We start from the raw sequence: 18,277 nt of genomic DNA on the forward strand, positions 1-18,277 counted from the left end.
ATGTCCACTTCCGAAGCCAGACTGGTTAATGTCCAGGAGGTTGTTCTTTGTGAGAAAGGCAGAGACTTGTTGGAACACAACTTGTTCAAGTGTTTTTGCAATGAAAGGTAGAAGGGAAACTGGTCTTCTCTAAAAGATTTGGGTTAAAGGGATACTCCACCCCAAAATGAAAATTTTGTCATTAATCACTTACCCCCACGTCGTTCCAAACCCGTAAAAGCTCCGTTCATCTTCGGAACACAATTGAAGATATTTTGGATGAAAACCTGGAGGCTTGAGACTGTCTCATAGACTGCCAAGTAATTAGCACTGTAAAGGTCCATAAAAGGTATGAAAGTCATCGTCAGAATACTCCATCTGTCATCAGATGTGCAATCTGGGTTATATGAAGTGACGGGAACACTTTTTGTAAGCGAAGAAAACAAAAATAACTTTATTCAATTATTCCTTTGTCAACGGTTTCCTCTGTGTCTCCATATCACCGTATGCTGTGTATGCTCTTTTGTGTCATCTGCTTGAAGGAGATGAGATGGAATAGGATCAAGTGGACAAGTAGTAGGATGATTGGAAAGGATGAGTTTAGAGACTTCTACCTCAGTGAGTGGAGAGAAGGATGAAAACGAGTGTTTGCTGATAAGATGCGTTTGACAGTTTGTTTTGTGGCAAATTGTGCACTGAGATTTATAATTTTATTAATGAAAAATTTGGCTAATTCGGATAATTTTCAAAATACTACTGTTAGAGTGTCATGAAATGTAGTTTTAAAAGTATTTCAGGCGAGAATGTAGTTGTTTAAAACTCAAATATGCGGTTTATTTATAAAGACAGCGCCTATTGAAAAATGTTTTTCGCCGATTTCGGAGACAATTAGCTCCACCCGATCAGCAGGAGCTCAGTGCTCATGTTTACCGACGAGAACAGTCTCGACTCGGCTAGTCCTTCTCACATTTGCCACTGGCTCTAATGTCTCTTTAGTGGTTGTTGGTTCGGATTTCTGACTCAGCTCGCTATGCCGTAATCACGTCACTACTAGAGCACGCTCCTGATTGGTTAACGCGGCGCAAATTTTTGCCAAAGTTCTGATTTTTCAACTCCCGCGATTTGCGTCATTCGCGCAAATCGCGCCGCAGGATGTCTATCGCATCTTTGCATTGACTTAACATGTAAATCACTCGCGCTTAATGCTTCATTCGTGTCTGGAGTGAACGCACCATTAGAGTTGATGAAGGAGGGGGAGGAGGAGGACAAAGGAGGGAGGAAAATGGTTTAAAAAGCGTGCTCATACACATCACTCTGTTATTTATTACTGAGGATCGTAGCAGTCGATGAACACATGTTTGCAAATAAAGAATTCAGTTTTGCAATCCAAAGTGAATAATCATGTCTGCTGGCCTGATAAACGATCCCTGAATCATTTTATCTTCTATCCATGTTTCCTGTTGTTTGCACAGTGATGGTGAGGATGTCACTGAATCCTTGACTCATGTGTTGAGTTTTTTTCCTGCCAACAAGGATTGACAGACTTGTCTTGTTAATTTGGCTGGACTAATGTACGAATATTCTGTTGTCAATTCCTGATACTGTTCACTCTGGTTAGAATTAGGGTGTGCATGTTCATATACAGACACACTGCTTTTTAAAAGTTTGGGGTTCCTAAGATTTTTTTAAATATTTTAAGGAGAAGGCTACACCAAGGCCAATACAGTAAAAATAGTAATGCTGTAAAATTCTATTTGACTATATTTTAAAATTTAATTCATTCCTGTGTTAAAAGCTGAAAATTCAGCATCATTAGTCTTCAGTGTCACATGATCTTTCAAAATCACTCCGATATCAGGGTTCACACGGGTGCTTGAAATCCTTGAAAATGCTTGAATTTTGAATAAAGTGCTTGAAACCGATTGAAGTTGCAGTTGCATTAGTTTCATAATAATTCCCTATCTTACTGAATAGTTCACTTTTTAGATATAATAAGCCTAATTATTTCTGCCTTTTGCATAAACCGAAAAGAAATCCACTTGAATCTACGCGTGTGGCTGTACTGTGATCTGCCAGTCTTTTTTGATGTGCGCCCTCTGATGGAACAGAGTGGCAGATGATGGGAGGATGCCGCTTCAGTGAGCGTTGGCTTGTAAATAAAAAATCAGTTTCAAGTGACGGGGAACATTCTTTGCTCGCTTTCTCTAATTGATTTAATCGCCATTTGAATAACCGTTTTGTTTTTCATGCTACTAAATAACCAAAGTGAAGAATGTCAAGAATATGACGTGCCATTTCCCCACACACAAAACCATTCTTTCATGTGTCCAATAAATCAACACTACTCCTCAAAGGAGCATTTCTGAGTGTGGCGCATTGATCTATCATAGAGAACACTTTTTGAATTTGAAGATCAGGGTAAATTGAACTTATTTTGTCTTCTGGGAAACATGTAAGTATCTTCTGTAGCTTCTGAAGGGCAGTACTAAATTAAAAAAAATATGATATTTAGGAAAATTAAGAAAAAGGTATCTTCATTCCGTTCAAAAGTTCTCACCTCCAGGCTCTTAATGCATTGTTTTTCCTTCTGGAGCATCAGTGAGCATTTGAATCTTCTGTAATAGTTGTGTAAGAGTCCCTCAGTTGTCCTCAGTGTAAAAAGATGGATCTCAAAATCATACAGTCATTGTTGGAAAGGTTTCAAAATAAGCAAAAGATGCTGGAAAACCAAAGAATTTGTGGGACCTGAAGGATTTTTCTGAAGAACAGTGCACATTGCTTGAATTCCTTTTGTGCATACCTTTGTTGTGACATTTGATTAAAACACTTAAAATATTTTTTATTTTTTTTTATTTTGTACTATGGTGCATTGTCTTTAATCTAATCTTATCTTACTGCTTATTACCCTGAACACGTACCAGATATCATTCAAACCATAGTCGACTTTACCTTCTGTAATAACTAACCAAAATGTCCCTTTTTCAGTGCCCTGACACTCCATACAGTCATTGACTGTAATGAGTAGAGTGTCACAGTGTGTGTCTGCAGTGCTGTGGTAACTGTGAGGGAGGAGACCTGTCGGATGCTCTGTGTTAATTAGGCACAGGAAGAACAATTGATTTGAGTTGTGACTGAATGAGATGATTTCTGAGAAGGCCGTGTGTGAATATGGTGACTGATATTATTAATATTAATATAACTTGTGATGTGTGTCTCATGGTAGACAAAAAAAAAAAAAAAACAGGAGTTCACTTGGAGTTTATACAGACAAAGTTTGTGAATTCATAAAGCAGATGCTAATGTGATGTTTTATATTATAATATCCTGATGCTACTGTGTGTTATTTTTCACTGTTGAGTTGGAATCTTCATTATGTTTCAGGATATAAGCGTGCAAATGTTTTAAATGGTGCTTCTGATTTAAACCTCAGTACCAAATTCCAAAATAAGATATTCATTTCTGTCAAGTGTGTTCATTGTGTTTCAATGAACCAGTGTAAAACTGTGATTTAATCACAGTAATAAAACTGTAATTTATCTTGTCACACAAAAACATTACCAGTGTGAAGTTCTTGTCCATTTTTGATGAAAATATATATGAGTAAATTTTTACTATGTATTGGTGCGAAAAAATAAAATATATCAGTTAATGTAAGCAATTAAATGTTTATCTTAATGTTTTTGAGAGAAAACATTGTGGAAAATATTTAAACTGGATTTTTGCTTCATTTTACTTTTTTTTTTTTTTTTGCAATAAATGTTTTCAGTCTAAATGGCTGGATGGGCTGTTCGGTTGAAATATGGTTCACATGACTGAAGAAGAAAAAAATATATATATATTTTTCATTTTAAAAGCAATTACATAAAAATTCAGATAAATAGTTGATAAAAGGCATAAAAATATAATTTTTAGGAGATGTCACCCAGTACTAGTACATTGTATATTCTCTAGTCGTTTTGCAGTTTACATTAATATTTCAACAGTCTGTTGTCTGTTATTCCTTGCATATTGTTTTTTCTTTCTTTCTGTATAACCCCCTGGGGTATAAATAAATTTGACTTTATTATTTACATGCATGTCAGGATTTTCTTACCAGGTGACCTGGATAAGATTCACTTCTTGTCCTGGAAGTTTTAGCTGCTGATATTTCTTTTAACCTCTTTCACTTCATAGACTAATGTGACAAATCACATTTTAGTAACCCAAGCAAATGTGTTTTCCAGAGCGCTCGGGCCCTGAGGACCTGTGAATGAGGACACCGCTGAAACCAACTCCAGTTTCAGGTGTGAAAATTATATATTGTGTTTGTGCATCCTTATCTTGCGTAGCTGACAGTCGGCCTCCAGAAGTATCTCTAATTGGAAAATGACATGCCTCTCCTGAGCTCTGTTGTGATAGAAAGTTGTGTCTCATGATGTTCTCAAACAGTCATCTTCAGTTTAGGCATCATGAAAGAGATTTATTGACAATTGGCTGTTCTAGAACAATTTTTTCCCGCTTTAAACATGAACTCTTATCTGGCCAGGAATGGGTGTCACATTGGCTCAGTGGCCACATAACAAACATGCAGACTGCTAACTCTGAATATCCTGTCGTCTTATTGAGTATGCAAATGTATGCAATGCACTTATACTTTGTGGGAAATGTTAAACTCCATTGTTTTTAAGCATGACAGATACTGTCCAAATATGTGAAAAGCCAAATTTTTTTACTTTTTGGTATTCATTAAAAATCCTAAACTGAAACCGCTGTTAAAAAAGTAATTAAAAAATACTTATTTTTACTGAATATGGGTTAAACTACATTCAAAATCAGCTCACAGTCTGAAATGCATCATAATGCATTTACTGGAACAGTTATTACAGTCTGAATCTTTAACAAAGCCAGAATGGATTAAGCTAGTAAGGATTATTCTGGTTTTAATTTAGCAACGTGTACAGTGGCTATAGAAAATAATCACCCCCCCCCCCACCTTTAAAATAATCACATTTTGTTGCTTAACAGTCTGAAATGAGGACGGACACAGTTTTTGTTTTATCCAGCTGTATTTACTCAGTGCAACTTATAACATCCAAGTGAAAGATATAACACCAACATGTCAGAAAAAAAAGAAAAGAAAAGAAAAAAACAGAATCACTGAGTTGGAAAAAGGATCACCCTCTTGTGTCAGTATTTTGGTGAACCACCTTTTGCTTTATTTACAGCCTTAAGTCTGTTGGGATTTGTCTCTGTCTCTACTAACTTTGCACGTCTAGACTTTGCAATATTTGCCTGATCTTCTGTGCAGAACTGTTCAAGTTCAGTTAAATTTGATGATGACTGTTTGTGGACTGCAGTCTTCAAGTCATTCCACAGATTTTCAGTGTGGTTTAAGTCTGGGCTCTAACTAGATCATGCAAGAACATTCACTTCTTTCTCCTTCAACCACTGTGTTCTCAGTTTTGCTGTGTGCTTTGGGTCATTGTCATGTTGGAAGGTAAACCTTCTTCCCGTTGACAAATTTTCTGGCAGAGGACAACAGATTTTCCTCAAGACTTTGACTGTATTTTGCCCCATCTATTTCTTCTTCTATCCTGACAAGTGCTCCATTCCCTGCTGCAGAGAAACACCCTTATAACCGGATATTACCACCTCCATGCTTTACTCACAGTGAACAAAAAGTAAAAAAAAAAAAAAAGTTATCTTGTGATTTAGAATGGAGGCTGATTTTACCTCATCGCCAAACATATTTTATTGTTATTCATTATTCTGCCCAGTTCTATTTGTGATTTAAAAAAAAAAAAAAAAAAAAACAAGTGATGTTAGTGACGTAATTTGTGATGTTAGGTATTCTGTCTTTTTAAAGGGACCGTTCACCCAAAAATGGAAATTGCCATCGTTTAATCACTCTCAAGTTGTTCTAAACCTGTATAAGTTTCTTTCTTTTGTTGAGCACAAAAAATATTTTGAAGAATGTGAGTACTCAAACAGTTGACGGTAGCCATTGACTTGTATGTAAAAATACTATGAAAGTCAAAGGGGACAAGAAACTGTTTGGTTACATATATTATTATTATTCTTTTGTGTTCAGTTGAGGAGAGGAAATTGTATTGTTTTGGTTTGGATTGTGGGGTGAGATAATGATGACAAAATGTTCATTTTTGGGTGAGCTACCCCTTTAATACTTGCAATTTTGATCTCTATTGAAGCACATCTAACTTGGAGATCATGCCTGAGTTATCTGTGGAGCACAGTAAGGTTTAATCAAAGCAGTTTAATTAAGTGTACAATCTTTATGTACAATGTCAGATTCCTCTGAAATGACGATATGCAGCATCTGTGTGGGCATGTGATGGTGTGAAGGTCAGTATGTACTGTAATTTCATACCTTCTGTTCTCATAGAGCTGTAACCCTCACCCACAGTCATTAGTTCTGTCATGACAAATATAAAGCTTAGCAGAAATGCTTTTTAGGGCATGCAATGTTTAAAAGTGTCAGAAATCCAGAATGAATTAGGTCCTGAAAGAGCTGGAATCACTCTTAGACAACAACAGACACCTTCTAAAGCACAATCAAATGGTGTGAGAGATTCAGCATACATTCTGAGTTACAGCATGTTAGAACAGAGACTCCTGTTGGTTAAACTGAGTCACGCCATCAGGCGTAGTTTGGTTAAGGTTTTTCATTGAACCACGGTTGTGTACTTTGTAAGCATCTCAGGTGGTGGTTGTTGTCGAGTTTGTCTGTCTCTGAAAGTAGGTGTATGCCTGTCACCAACAGCTGTCCTGTGAGGAAGATGAAGGTTGGTTTTAATCATCAGGGAGCAATTCTTGCTGACTCTTCTCACATATAGCATTACATTTACCTCAGGCAAGTCATCCACAGCTCGTTAGAAATCAATTCTGTATACACTATTTTAGCCTATATATTAATTATATTTTTACTTAACTTGTTTGTGATGTTTTATTTAAAAAAAAAATAAAATTAACAGACATCACAGCAGCTGGTTATTAGGTTGTTTTGGCTGCTTTAAGAGCTGCCGGTGATGAACATGACACGGACACACATCATATTGCATAACTCTTTACCTTTTCTGACCCGCTTCAGGTCTTAAAGTCTCTACTAATGAGCAGAGGTGCTGAATCGGGTGTGTTAGATGAGGGAGACTGGGCTCATCTGCTGGGCTGCTCCAGGACAATTTTGAAAACCATTTCAGAAGACATGTTCTTAAATGTGACTCAACAAATAGTTACATCTAGCACATTTTTAAGGCAGCTTAATTGTCATTTTTTTTGGTAACTTGATGACTTAACTGATGACATAACTATGACACTGCAATGCTTATAGTTTCTTTCACACTTTGATATAAAATGACACCGGCTACAGCACGGACCAGCACATTTGTGCGTGCAATTGAAGAGCATGTGCGACGAGCACAGTATACTGGCTGACAGGACAGGAAAAATCGTTTTAACTGACATATAGCCTGACAACAGCTTATCTGACCACAGTTCACTGTTGTACCACTGAACCTTCCTCGTCACCTGTACCTTTTCCATGCTTCCATTCTTTGCTGAGGTGAAGTTGGAGTGCGTGTCTGAAATTCTCCATTTGTTGTGGTCGTAAAGGCGTTCTTCGTCTATATAAACACAATTCTTGTCAAAAAAAAAAAAAGAGACAGAAGCAGCCGTGGTGAGTGGGGTGGCCCTAGATCCGCCCCTGCATTAATTGCGTTAAATATTTTTAACGCATTAAACTGAACAAAAAAAAAAGCATTGCCTGCGTTAACTAATTTTGACAGCACTAGTGATGTTTTTAATGTATGTTTAGAAAATGTAGCAATTAAAAAAAATAATTTTTACATTTATATTGTAATTTTTTTTTTTTTACATTTTTTTACAAAAAACAATTATTACATTTATGTAAAGACATGGAAAAAAGAAGAAATTTTGTTTAGTTTTTCCTCCCTTGCTATACCGAAAACAAACTGTGACTTTAAAACCAAGTTATGTACCCAACATCTTTTTTAATATTGAATTCTGAAAGATGTTTACATTGTTGGTGTAGGAAGATTTTGAACTTGAGACCAAAAGTTCACAGTGAATGATAAGAGACCTCAGATAGAGGATAAGATATCTTATCAGTTCAGATGTTGTTTCTGCTTAAAGTCACTTTATTTTAAGTCAGCATTTACAAACGCATTTAGTTCTACTTGCTGTGTATCACTGTTTAGGCCTGTTGTGTTAGTGCATTTTGGGTAGAGAATGACATCAAGAGGGAAAATTAGCCTGCCAATAAGTGGCACTTTTTGCCAGTGACCCCCTCACATGCGTATGTGGGTATGTGTGTCCCAGCCTGTGCCCCGCAGCACATTAGCAGCATGCACAGGGAACACCATTGATTTCTTATTGGCACCACACTGTGACACACCAGCCAATTTTCCCTTAATTTTTCCCATATTAACAATCAGGAACTATAAAAATAGCCACACCATTGAAGAAAGCTGCTCTCCTGCAGGGGAAGGTGTGACCCGAGAAGAAGTGGAGAGAATCTGAGTGCTAACCATAGCCTTCTATTGTGTGTTATGCACCGGTTGCAGTGTTTTACCAAAAATGAGTGATCTTAAACTTTACTTTCTTTCACTGATTCAAACTTATTTGGCCAAAAAGTGAATAGTTTTTTAGTTAGTGGTTCATGAAGTAATATGTTGTGATTATTTCGAATGGTCGAATATTGTATCTACAGGGTGAGGTTAACCTAGTTACTGCAAGTGCTTAAACAGGACGTTATTTTGCAGCAGATGTTTTTGGGAGCTCTTTGCATTAGCAGACCTGCAGTGGGTTCATCTTACAATCCAATAGTGTTGCTGGATAACCTTTGCACTGTTTGAACAGGATTAGATTTCTAAACCGCATTTACAGATATTAACATAGGATGACAGTGGCCATTGTTAACTATTATTAAAAAAAATCTGTTAAATATATACTGGTGTTTTACATAGAAAGTTACCAATAAGGTTTAGATCCCTAAATACTCACCAGGTAGTGCAAAATTTCGCTTCATTTATTGTATTCTGGCATAGTCAGTAAGTGAGGTGAAAAATGATGTACTGCAGTCATAGACATTTCTAGCAGTTTTAGATTACATTTCCCAGAGGATCCCAAGTTAGCTGAAAAACAGTAGGTAATTATTTCAATAACTTGTGTTAAGAAATCCCAAGCTTGTTCGATTTGAATAGGATTTAAATTTTGTTTTACAAATTAACCTAACTTTCATAGAGAAAACTCTTCTGTTTAAATTGAACTTTTGTGTATTTTGATTGACATCGAAGATACTGTGGGTCAGCCCTAGGTGCCTCTGAAAGTGATTGGATCCCAACAGCACACCCACTTTTCCCATTCCAATCATAGCTTCCCCTGATCAATAAGAGTCATGCAGGCGGTGGTTTAACAATTCGTCTATTGAAAACACACTCCAACATGTAATCAATCACCCACTTTAAAGCGATTCCACTTTTTTCCCTTGTGCCTCTATATTTGTGTCTATCAGACCGTGTATCCGGTATCTCTCTTTGTCTTTCCTCACCCATTCTCATCTTTCCTTAATTTACCCCACATATTTTAATAGCACCCCACGTCAGAGTCGAAGTATAGGCAGATGTTTGGTGGTTAAGGAGGCTTCTCTGCCCCTCGTTTTCCCTCTATCAGCTCCAGCTGTCTGTTACAGCCATAGCTGGGTTTTTTTGGTTGTTGCGTTTTTAACCACCCAGTGGTGAAGCTCTTATCAATGCCTATTGATTCCAACTGTTTTTTTGACGTTGACGCTTAGGGAGGAAGAGGCAGGGTGACACAGGGGAGAGCGAGACAGAGGAAAGGGACTACATTTTTGCACAGGAAAGGGCTGAAGGCTACTGCTACTTTGGTTTCTCATGCTTCTCTCTCGGCAGGACTAACGGATGGTGTTTGGAAGCACATTGATCTCCCAGAATGACGAGTGCTGCTCCTGCCCGTAAACCGTACCGAAAGGCACCTCCGCAGCACCGCGAGACGCGCCACACCGTGCCAGCATTTCGAGAGGATGTTAGCGGGAGTGCCTTGCCATCCGCCAACCCTACGCCGTCAGCCCAGCCTGACCCCTGCCAGGTAATTTCCCTCCAAAATCATGCAACTATTTTGCAGCGTACCCAGTTTACAGGCCCTTACCCACAGTGCTCTGAGAGACCTGTGTGGTCGCAATCGTCCGACAGTGAGCTGGATGTCTCGAGCCTGTCTAGCTTGGAACTCAGTGTCCTCCCCCCACCACGGATCTTCAGCCACGGTTCTTTTGGCGTGAGACTTCCTCCCAAGCATCACCGGCAACAAAGAATGAACCGCTTTGTAAGTCGTAGCGATGACCTACTGGCACTCTCTGCTGACGATGATCTCACCTCCTCAGAAAGCTCACAGCAGTGCATCCGAGGCAGCTCCCCGTCACACTCCAGCAGGAGTGCAGAGCGCTCCTTGGTCTTCAAAGAGAAAGCAGAGATACTTGCACCCAAAGAAGAGCAGTCCCCACCCCATGCAGCACCTCTGATGCATGCCCATCCACCCAAGGGCATCCTCAAGCAGTCTCATCAGCTGGGAGTGTACTCCACCGACAGTCTGCGCAAGTCTAAGTCGGCAGAGATGCTAGGTCAGACGCGAAGTCGTGGACGCAGTAGGAAGCCCAAAAGTATGTCCTTGGACAGGGAGAAGGGTGTACGAGTCTCTCCCATGGGACGTGCAACTTCCACATCATCTACATCTCCCAGCTCTATGCCACCGGATTGGAAGATGCAGCTACTTGAGGAAAAGATTAAATTTTCCCAATTTCTGGATGAAATCACCTACCGGGTCCTGAGCCCTGCTAGTCTAAGGTTGCTGCGCGGGAACCTTCCAGCTGTATCTTCAAAAGGGAGCCAAATCAAGCAGCACAGCAATCCCCAACAACATGAATTCAAGGACCATCATGACAAAAAGCAAGAGTGGAGCCCACCTTGGGACGAATGGGCCACCCAGCATAACAGAACCAGCAGGAAATCAAGGGAGGCAAGACCCAAGACACGGCACCTCTCAGCAGACAGTCAAGAGAGAGTGTCAGAAAAGCAACACATAGATCCTCATCGCGAAGGGGCCCGTCCCAAAGCCGAAGGCCCGATTTACAGTAGAGTTGGGGGCAGTGATGATTCCGAATGGGGCGACAGGACTCCACGTTGGGTGCAACACCAGCCTCAAACCCACCAATTGTCCCATATACAAAGCAGAGCCCTGCAAAAGGACAATATAGATAAATCAGGTCTGCCAAAGGGTGAGATTCCCACCATTCGTGTGGAGGGTGAGAAAACACCTTTATCACAAGTGACTGCTTTTTCCATAATATCACAGATCAAGGTATGTCATTGACAACATTTTTGACCTTACCGCTTCCTCATTTACAATCCACTCTTGCATTGAAGAAACTATCTACCATATTTCATGCCTTTAAAAAAAGTATGCCTGAATACTACTGCAGTATTCTTTCAGAGATTAACTAAATATTGTAGGAATTATCAGTTTCTCATCCTCACGTTGATCCACGGAATTACTTCCCTGAAGCATTTTGAAGAATGTTGACACTGCTTGTTAAAAATAAATGTAGTCCATATGATTTGTGAACTATATTTCCAAATGTTCTGAAGTCTATACAATAATTGGTGTATTTCTAAAATGCTGTTTGCAGTTGCATAGAAAAGAACTTGCTATGCTGTGTTCAGTTAGGATATGGATCCGCATGAATGAATGAAACCTCATGTGACATTTCCATGCGGAAGGTTTGAATATTGGCTTAAGCAAATGAGATTTAAGAGCTAAGGTGATTTATCTGAGTGTGACTTCAAACACTTGGAATAGTGCATGAGTAGTATAGATTGCTTGAATAGAGAGTCTTCAGAATATCTTATTTTGTAATCCACAGTAGAAAGTCATTTAGGTTTGAAACGACTTAATAGTAGACTATGATCAAGAATTTTTGGGTAATCCTTTCCTATATTGTATCAATGCCATGACAAGTAACCCTATCTCACTGTTCTGGTGTTTGCTGTGGATATTTAGCTCTAAACATGAGCATTTACTGAAGTTTAATGATCACCAATTGTCACTTCTGTAACAGTTTTTCATAAACTACTTCTGGTTTTATTTGGATAACAGATTTTCGTCCATCAACAACCAAATACATAATTAGTGTTTAAACAGAGTTGTTCACAAGCTTTCTCTACATTAGTCAAAAGAAAAAAGTCAGGCCAATATTTTAGCTTCACTAGGCATGTGAATTTGGCCTGTATCCCTTGCTTTTTTTATTGCAATTATAAAAAATGAATTAACCAACAAATACAGGTCATTTATAAATCTGTAATATTTCACTGATACATGCCATAATGTAGGTCTTAGAGGTTATTGATTGAATGTCTACTTAACATTTAGAAGCCACAAAAGTCTATTCTTCAAAACAACTGTTTCCTACTGTATGTTTTCAATAATATGAAACTGCTTTATCACTAGTTAGATGCGGAAAAACAGTGTTTTAGGTTGCTCTGACATTTAGAAATTACTTTTTTCAGCCACACATACTGTAAGATCAGTACAGATTCAGTTCTTGAGGGAATGTCATGATTGCCTTCTTGGTATAAAAGACAAATATACAGCACTGTGGGTATTAAGGAAATATGAAATATTTATTGGAATATACATCTCTCTAATTCCTCTGATATTTATGTGTAAGACAATATTCAGTTTGCATATACTTAAATGAATGTTGTTTCTTACAGGAGTCCTTATCAGATGCCGACAGGATCAAGTAAGTTGATTTTATTCTCTCCATTGTGATGTTTTGAATTTTTAGTCTTCACAGATGTTGCTGACATGGATTGGCAGTGTATGATTTCTTTGTTTCAATACTCAGATTTGTTGTATTATTTATGACACGCACTGAAGTGTTAAAGTGTTAATCTGACCTTTTAATTGTTAATTTGTTCATGTGACAATTAGGGTGTTTATTTATTGGATCTTGAGATTGTAAGCCTAGAAGCTCCAGAAGGAAAGGGAGAGTCTCGGGCTTATGAGCAGTCAGAAGCTGGGCGACTGTCAGAATGACAAGCCGTGAGGTTTTGTAATTAGAAAGAGTGCCCACCTTTTAATGATATCAGACGTCCTCTCTTCCACCCACTCTCTGCGGTACTAGGTTGATTTTACTTTGATCAGAGACATCTCGCCGCCTTTCAAGGCTTATAGTGATTCCTAGGCTCCAAAACCAACCAGCAGGTGCACCTAACTAGTGATGAGGTTCTGCTTTCAACACAAGGCCTGCCATTTTATCATGCACTGCATTAGCTTTCATGTTCTCTTCCTGCTCTGTGTTCCCTTTGTTGCTGCTTTTCTCCCACTGGAACCAACGTTATAAAGTCTGCACCTTAGATCTGGTATAGCTTAAAAGCTATTCTCATTTTTTTAAAGCTTTTCTTGAAGTTGCCACACTCCGACATCAACACAGAGATGGTGCTTGTGAGAATACTAAACTACATTTTTTTTCAAAATTGACTAGTCGGTTACCAGATTTATTTATTTATTTATTGCCATTGCTGGATGGGACAGTAGAAAAAATGTAGGAGACAGTGGGAAAGGACTGAAAAGTACCACAAGTATCACACATTTGGATCACCTTCAACTGCAAGGCTTTTGGACCCAAACTAAATGAATTTTTGACTAACTGGAAGAAATCCTTGTTTAATTTGGCTGGTTTAATTGATCTGTATTGGGTGTTTTAAATGCATTCAACAACACCTAGACTGATTTCAATGGAAAAAAGCACATTTTTTTATGTGATACAGTCACAATGCATTAAAATGGATGATTAAGAGTCCTAAATTTTCAGACAGGGTTTCAACACAACCCTGTGAACTGTCTAACAGTTAAGGCACAGTAAAAAATGGTCAATTAAACCATTGCAATCCATCCCAGATTACTCGCTTGTAGGATTGACAGGAGCCTAACAGAGCTGAGTCTGACTCATGTGATGCCAAGCGGAAGTGTGCAGGACACAGTCGGGCAGGCGGCTGTATTGATTGGCCTAGTTGTCTGTTTCGATGGGTGGAGAGAGCTGGATGGTGGGTGTAGTCTGAAGATGGGTTTCTCCATCATGTGTTTCCAACTCCCTCAGGGTGGAAATCTCGAATAAATTGTTGAAGCTGTGTGTAAATCACACACACACACAAAACATTGTGAGTCTGATATAATGTACTCTACTGACACACAAGAGATTGCCTGTGGATTTGACCACTCTGAGAGACCAATGATAAATAGTTACAATGAGCTCTTTATACTTTAGCAGATCTCTCCTCATCACACATTGACTCTGTTCAAAACCTAGTGAGCTGCCTCATTGTCTACTGCCCACTTAAGCCTAAGTATACTGTGGTTTTTATGTACACTAAATGTGCATGTCATGTGCATGGCATAAATTTCATCATCACCATAATTTGTGCATACTATACCCATGCAGCCAGATTATAATATCCATGCAATCTTTGTATGTTTAGCTTTCACATGCGGCATGAATTTTTTTTGCCCTCATGAATTTGTCCACAAGACCCATTTTTTTTCACAGTCGAAGCAGAAAAAGATGAGACAAAACAACAAACTACTGGAGACAGTAACAGTGCATTAAAAGTTACCTGCAACTATAGTTTAACTCTAGTGCAAAGATGTTATTTATTTTAGCCTTTTTTGGAAAGGTTATCTATTGGGCTGTTCGCTTACATTAGTTAGGGTGACCATACATCCTCTTTTTCCCGGACATGTCCTCTTTTTGGACTTTGAAAAATGCATCTGGCCAGGATTTCTAAACTGCCCAAAATGTCAGATTTCGGGTTTTGCTTTCTACCGTCGCCGTTAGTGTGCGTTTTTGAATTAGAGCCCTGAAGAAGTGTGTCCAGTCACGCTCACTCCCGCAAACATTCTAATATTGCATATAATTTTCACGCATCAGGGGGCCGCTGTCAATATGCGGAGAATATAATCTCTTTTGAATGAGTGCTCGCTGTTCATTTTCACTTTCCATTTTGCGATCACGTGCGCTCTGTGTAAAGGAAGATCAGATATTTGTCAGTGAGCTCAGGATCTGTTGAGCAGCAAATCCTCCCGCAGGGTCTGTCATTCATCTCTCCTCTCAATCCGTGATCTGTCAAATCTGACTCCTGCAGCTCGAATCGGATATGCAGGGTTGTCAAGTCAGCAGGGTTTTTTTTTTTTTTTTTTTTTTTTCTGATGGAATTTGGCTACTTTTAAGCTGTTGCCATGGCTTGATTTTCTCCCATGGGTTAAAGGTTTGAAATGTTGCATAAATTACATTTGACTGAAATGGAAACTGAAGTATACTTTGGATTTTAGATTAATCGACCTTCAAAAGTGACTGCTTTGCAAGAGTTTGATATTAGCATGTTGCTAAGCTAACAAGCTAGCTAACAATACTAAACCATAAGAATACATGCCGTTCACAGTTCTTGTGCCCATTGCTGCCTATGGATGTAGCTCACTAGGTTTTGGAATAGGTCAAAAGATTTAAGTCTGCTTTTTAGCTTGCATAGAACAGTGTGGTGTAAGTTTCCTGATTTAGTGAAAATATTTGCCTTCATGGGGAAGATAAACAAGAGGAACTTCCAGTCCAAGTCTAACAAACGTTAAGCCCTGTCTACACATGATTTGAAAAGGCTTCTCCTGGTCCTTTGGAACTGTTTGTATATTGCATGTGCACATATAATTTCAAGGGATGCACTGATATAAATGTGTGTATATTTATATTGTTGATCATTTTCGCAAGACTGACAGTCAATAACTATGAATCTAAATTGTATTGATTTATAATACTGAACGTATAAGCATTTATTCTGTTGTGTTCAAAAGAGAGACACATAGTGGTAATGTGGGTGTGAAATGAAGCTTTGCACATCTCCATTGCAAGATTCATGTGACTTGTTGTTATTAATAATGTCAAAAAACAGCCATGTTCCACTCACTCATAGTTCCTGTCAGCTCTATTCATTTTAGTATTCTCTGAGCCATTTACAAGCATATTGAATTGTATGTGAACACTCCATATAAACATACTCCAGTTTCACTCTATTTTCATATTTACGTAATTCAATTTGGCCGAGACACCGTTTATGTGGATGGAGCTGTTTTCCTTCAGACGTCGCCACGAAGAACAAGTGCAACTATGTCACGTGACCATAGACAGAGACCCAAAAACTGACTTTTGTTTTTGAATAAAACAAAAACAAATAAATACTATTCGTTCCTTGACATAAATATATATAAATATATATTTTCATTATACTGAAAATATAAGCCTTGTTTTTGAATAAAACAAAAACAAATTAATACTATTCGATATATATACATTTAATATTCTGTTTTTTTGTGTTTTTTTTTTAATAAAATGATATGTCTTTTTCTTTTGTTTTTTTTTCTTACTAATTTTCAGATAAAGCCACTTTTCTACATGCCTGAAAGCAGCATATGCACAATCAGAAAAGTGTGACCGACAGTTGAAAGCTGTATGTGATGGTTCTCAATTCAATGAAGTGGGGGATTTTCTAAACAGATGTTAGGGTTTTGCACACAATGTGTGTGTGAGCGTGCCTCACAGATTTCATTTAGCATCTTTTATGTCAGACGAATAATGAAAATTTTAAGCCAGTCGAAGTAGGCTGCATGATTTCACATGTTTTTTGGTTCAGAAGTGCTTTGGGGAATGTGCAGCACGTCTCTTAAAAACACATGCTCACTTTCTCTTTGCTTTTTACATTTATCTGCTTTGTTCTTTTGCTCCATTTGTACTCAAAACATGTGACTATGCGAGCAGATTTGCCACTAAAAAGAGTTACATTGGTGTATTTATAGCTTAAAACCCTTGCCCCCCATCTAGGTCTATAACATGTCAATGAAAGATTTGATTTATGTGGTCTGTTGGATGTTACAATCCTTCATGCATGTGTTATTATAGCACTTGAGCTGCTGTGTGGAATTACATTCCCAGGAGTCTGTCTGCTGTCACTATTCGTCTGATGAGACTTGGAACAGGGGCACTCTTGTTTTGCAGCCACTTGTTGTGTTTCCTCTTTTCTCTTTAAAAACTTTTAACCATTTCATCAGCTGTCACTCTTTGCATTATCAATGTCTTTTCTTTTGGCTGAAAATGAAAGACATAACAATAAAGAATTTTATCTTGTAATGATGCACCCAAATTAAGCACCTGAATCTAGTTTTATAGATCTAATCTAATCTTTAATCATTAATCTAATCTGAATCTAATCTTTAGATGTAAACTGAAATAAATGTGGCTTACATGCTTACCTGTTGTAAATGTTGTGTGCATTTAAGAGACACTGATGCAGTCAAAACATTATCAGAAAAGCGCTAATTAACCAACAATGACTGTCATGAAAGTCATTATTTTTGCTGTTTCGGCCAAATATTATCAGTTGCATTATGCATATATCTTGATAATAATTAGTCAGCACAGTTTTCTGTTGCATTGTAAACACTGAGCTCATGCAAAAACGAACATGCAGCGCAATGTACTGTCACTTGCTCAGTTCTTTTTAATTAATCCTTAAAATTGGTTTTTAAATTAGACTGAATTGAATTTAGGAGTCACTGGTCTGAATTCTGAACTGAATCAATCAGGCTTCTCACTACCTTTATTATGTTAAGTTATATTTAAGTTATGTTTATGAAGTCCAAAAGTAGCAAAAATTAATAGTATTTGAACCCTTCATGATGTTAAAAGAAAAAAGTGATATAAAGTAATGGGATAGCTTGGATATTTTTTGAATTGGGTATGTTCATACATAAACCCATGTAATAATGAATAAAATCTAATCTTCCCTGAATGGTGGAGCGTGTCTAAACTCCCATCGTTACACCAGAGTTTAATTACTCTTTTGTGCTTCAGGCATCAGGAAGTGTAAATGCCCTGCTGCTCAGGCTTTCGCTGGTCCTGATAAGATTCTTCATTTAGTTTGAAGCACTCGATAGAATTGTTATGAGAACAGGTTTAACTGTAAGATGTGACGATGTGATTAGCTCCGTGATTTATTGACCCTTTGTTTAAAAAAATAATGACTGCTATCAAGTTTTGTACTTTTCTTTGTGTAATTATTAACCACATGAATTTGATAGAAGATGCTGCTAGATTACTTTTAAACAAGATTACTTTTCTTTGATCATTTACATTACTTCATATGTCTTAGATATTTGTATTTAGTGA

General features: G+C 37.9%; 1 protein-coding gene across 4 annotated transcripts in view; it reads left to right on the top strand.

Annotated features, from left to right (window-relative positions):
* The window catches only part of LOC109045958 (tight junction associated protein 1 (peripheral)), an 85,892-nt gene that overhangs the window by 41,976 nt on the left and 25,639 nt on the right, over positions 1–18,277 (top strand). For 3 of the 4 annotated variants that reach the window (XM_042768472.1, XM_042768475.1, XM_042768473.1), the window contains 3 exons: positions 4,203–4,262; positions 9,906–10,101; positions 12,780–12,808. In XM_042768472.1, the coding sequence (XP_042624406.1) occupies positions 9,946–10,101; positions 12,780–12,808 (185 nt within the window). In that variant the 5' untranslated portion in view covers positions 4,203–4,262; positions 9,906–9,945. The remainder of the gene's footprint in view (positions 1–4,202; positions 4,263–9,905; positions 10,102–12,779; positions 12,809–18,277) is intronic. The other variant, XM_042768474.1, reaches the window with a different exon arrangement.

Source organism: Cyprinus carpio, chromosome A13 (assembly GCF_018340385.1).
Source record: "Cyprinus carpio isolate SPL01 chromosome A13, ASM1834038v1, whole genome shotgun sequence".
Classification (NCBI taxonomy): domain Eukaryota; kingdom Metazoa; phylum Chordata; class Actinopteri; order Cypriniformes; family Cyprinidae; genus Cyprinus; species Cyprinus carpio.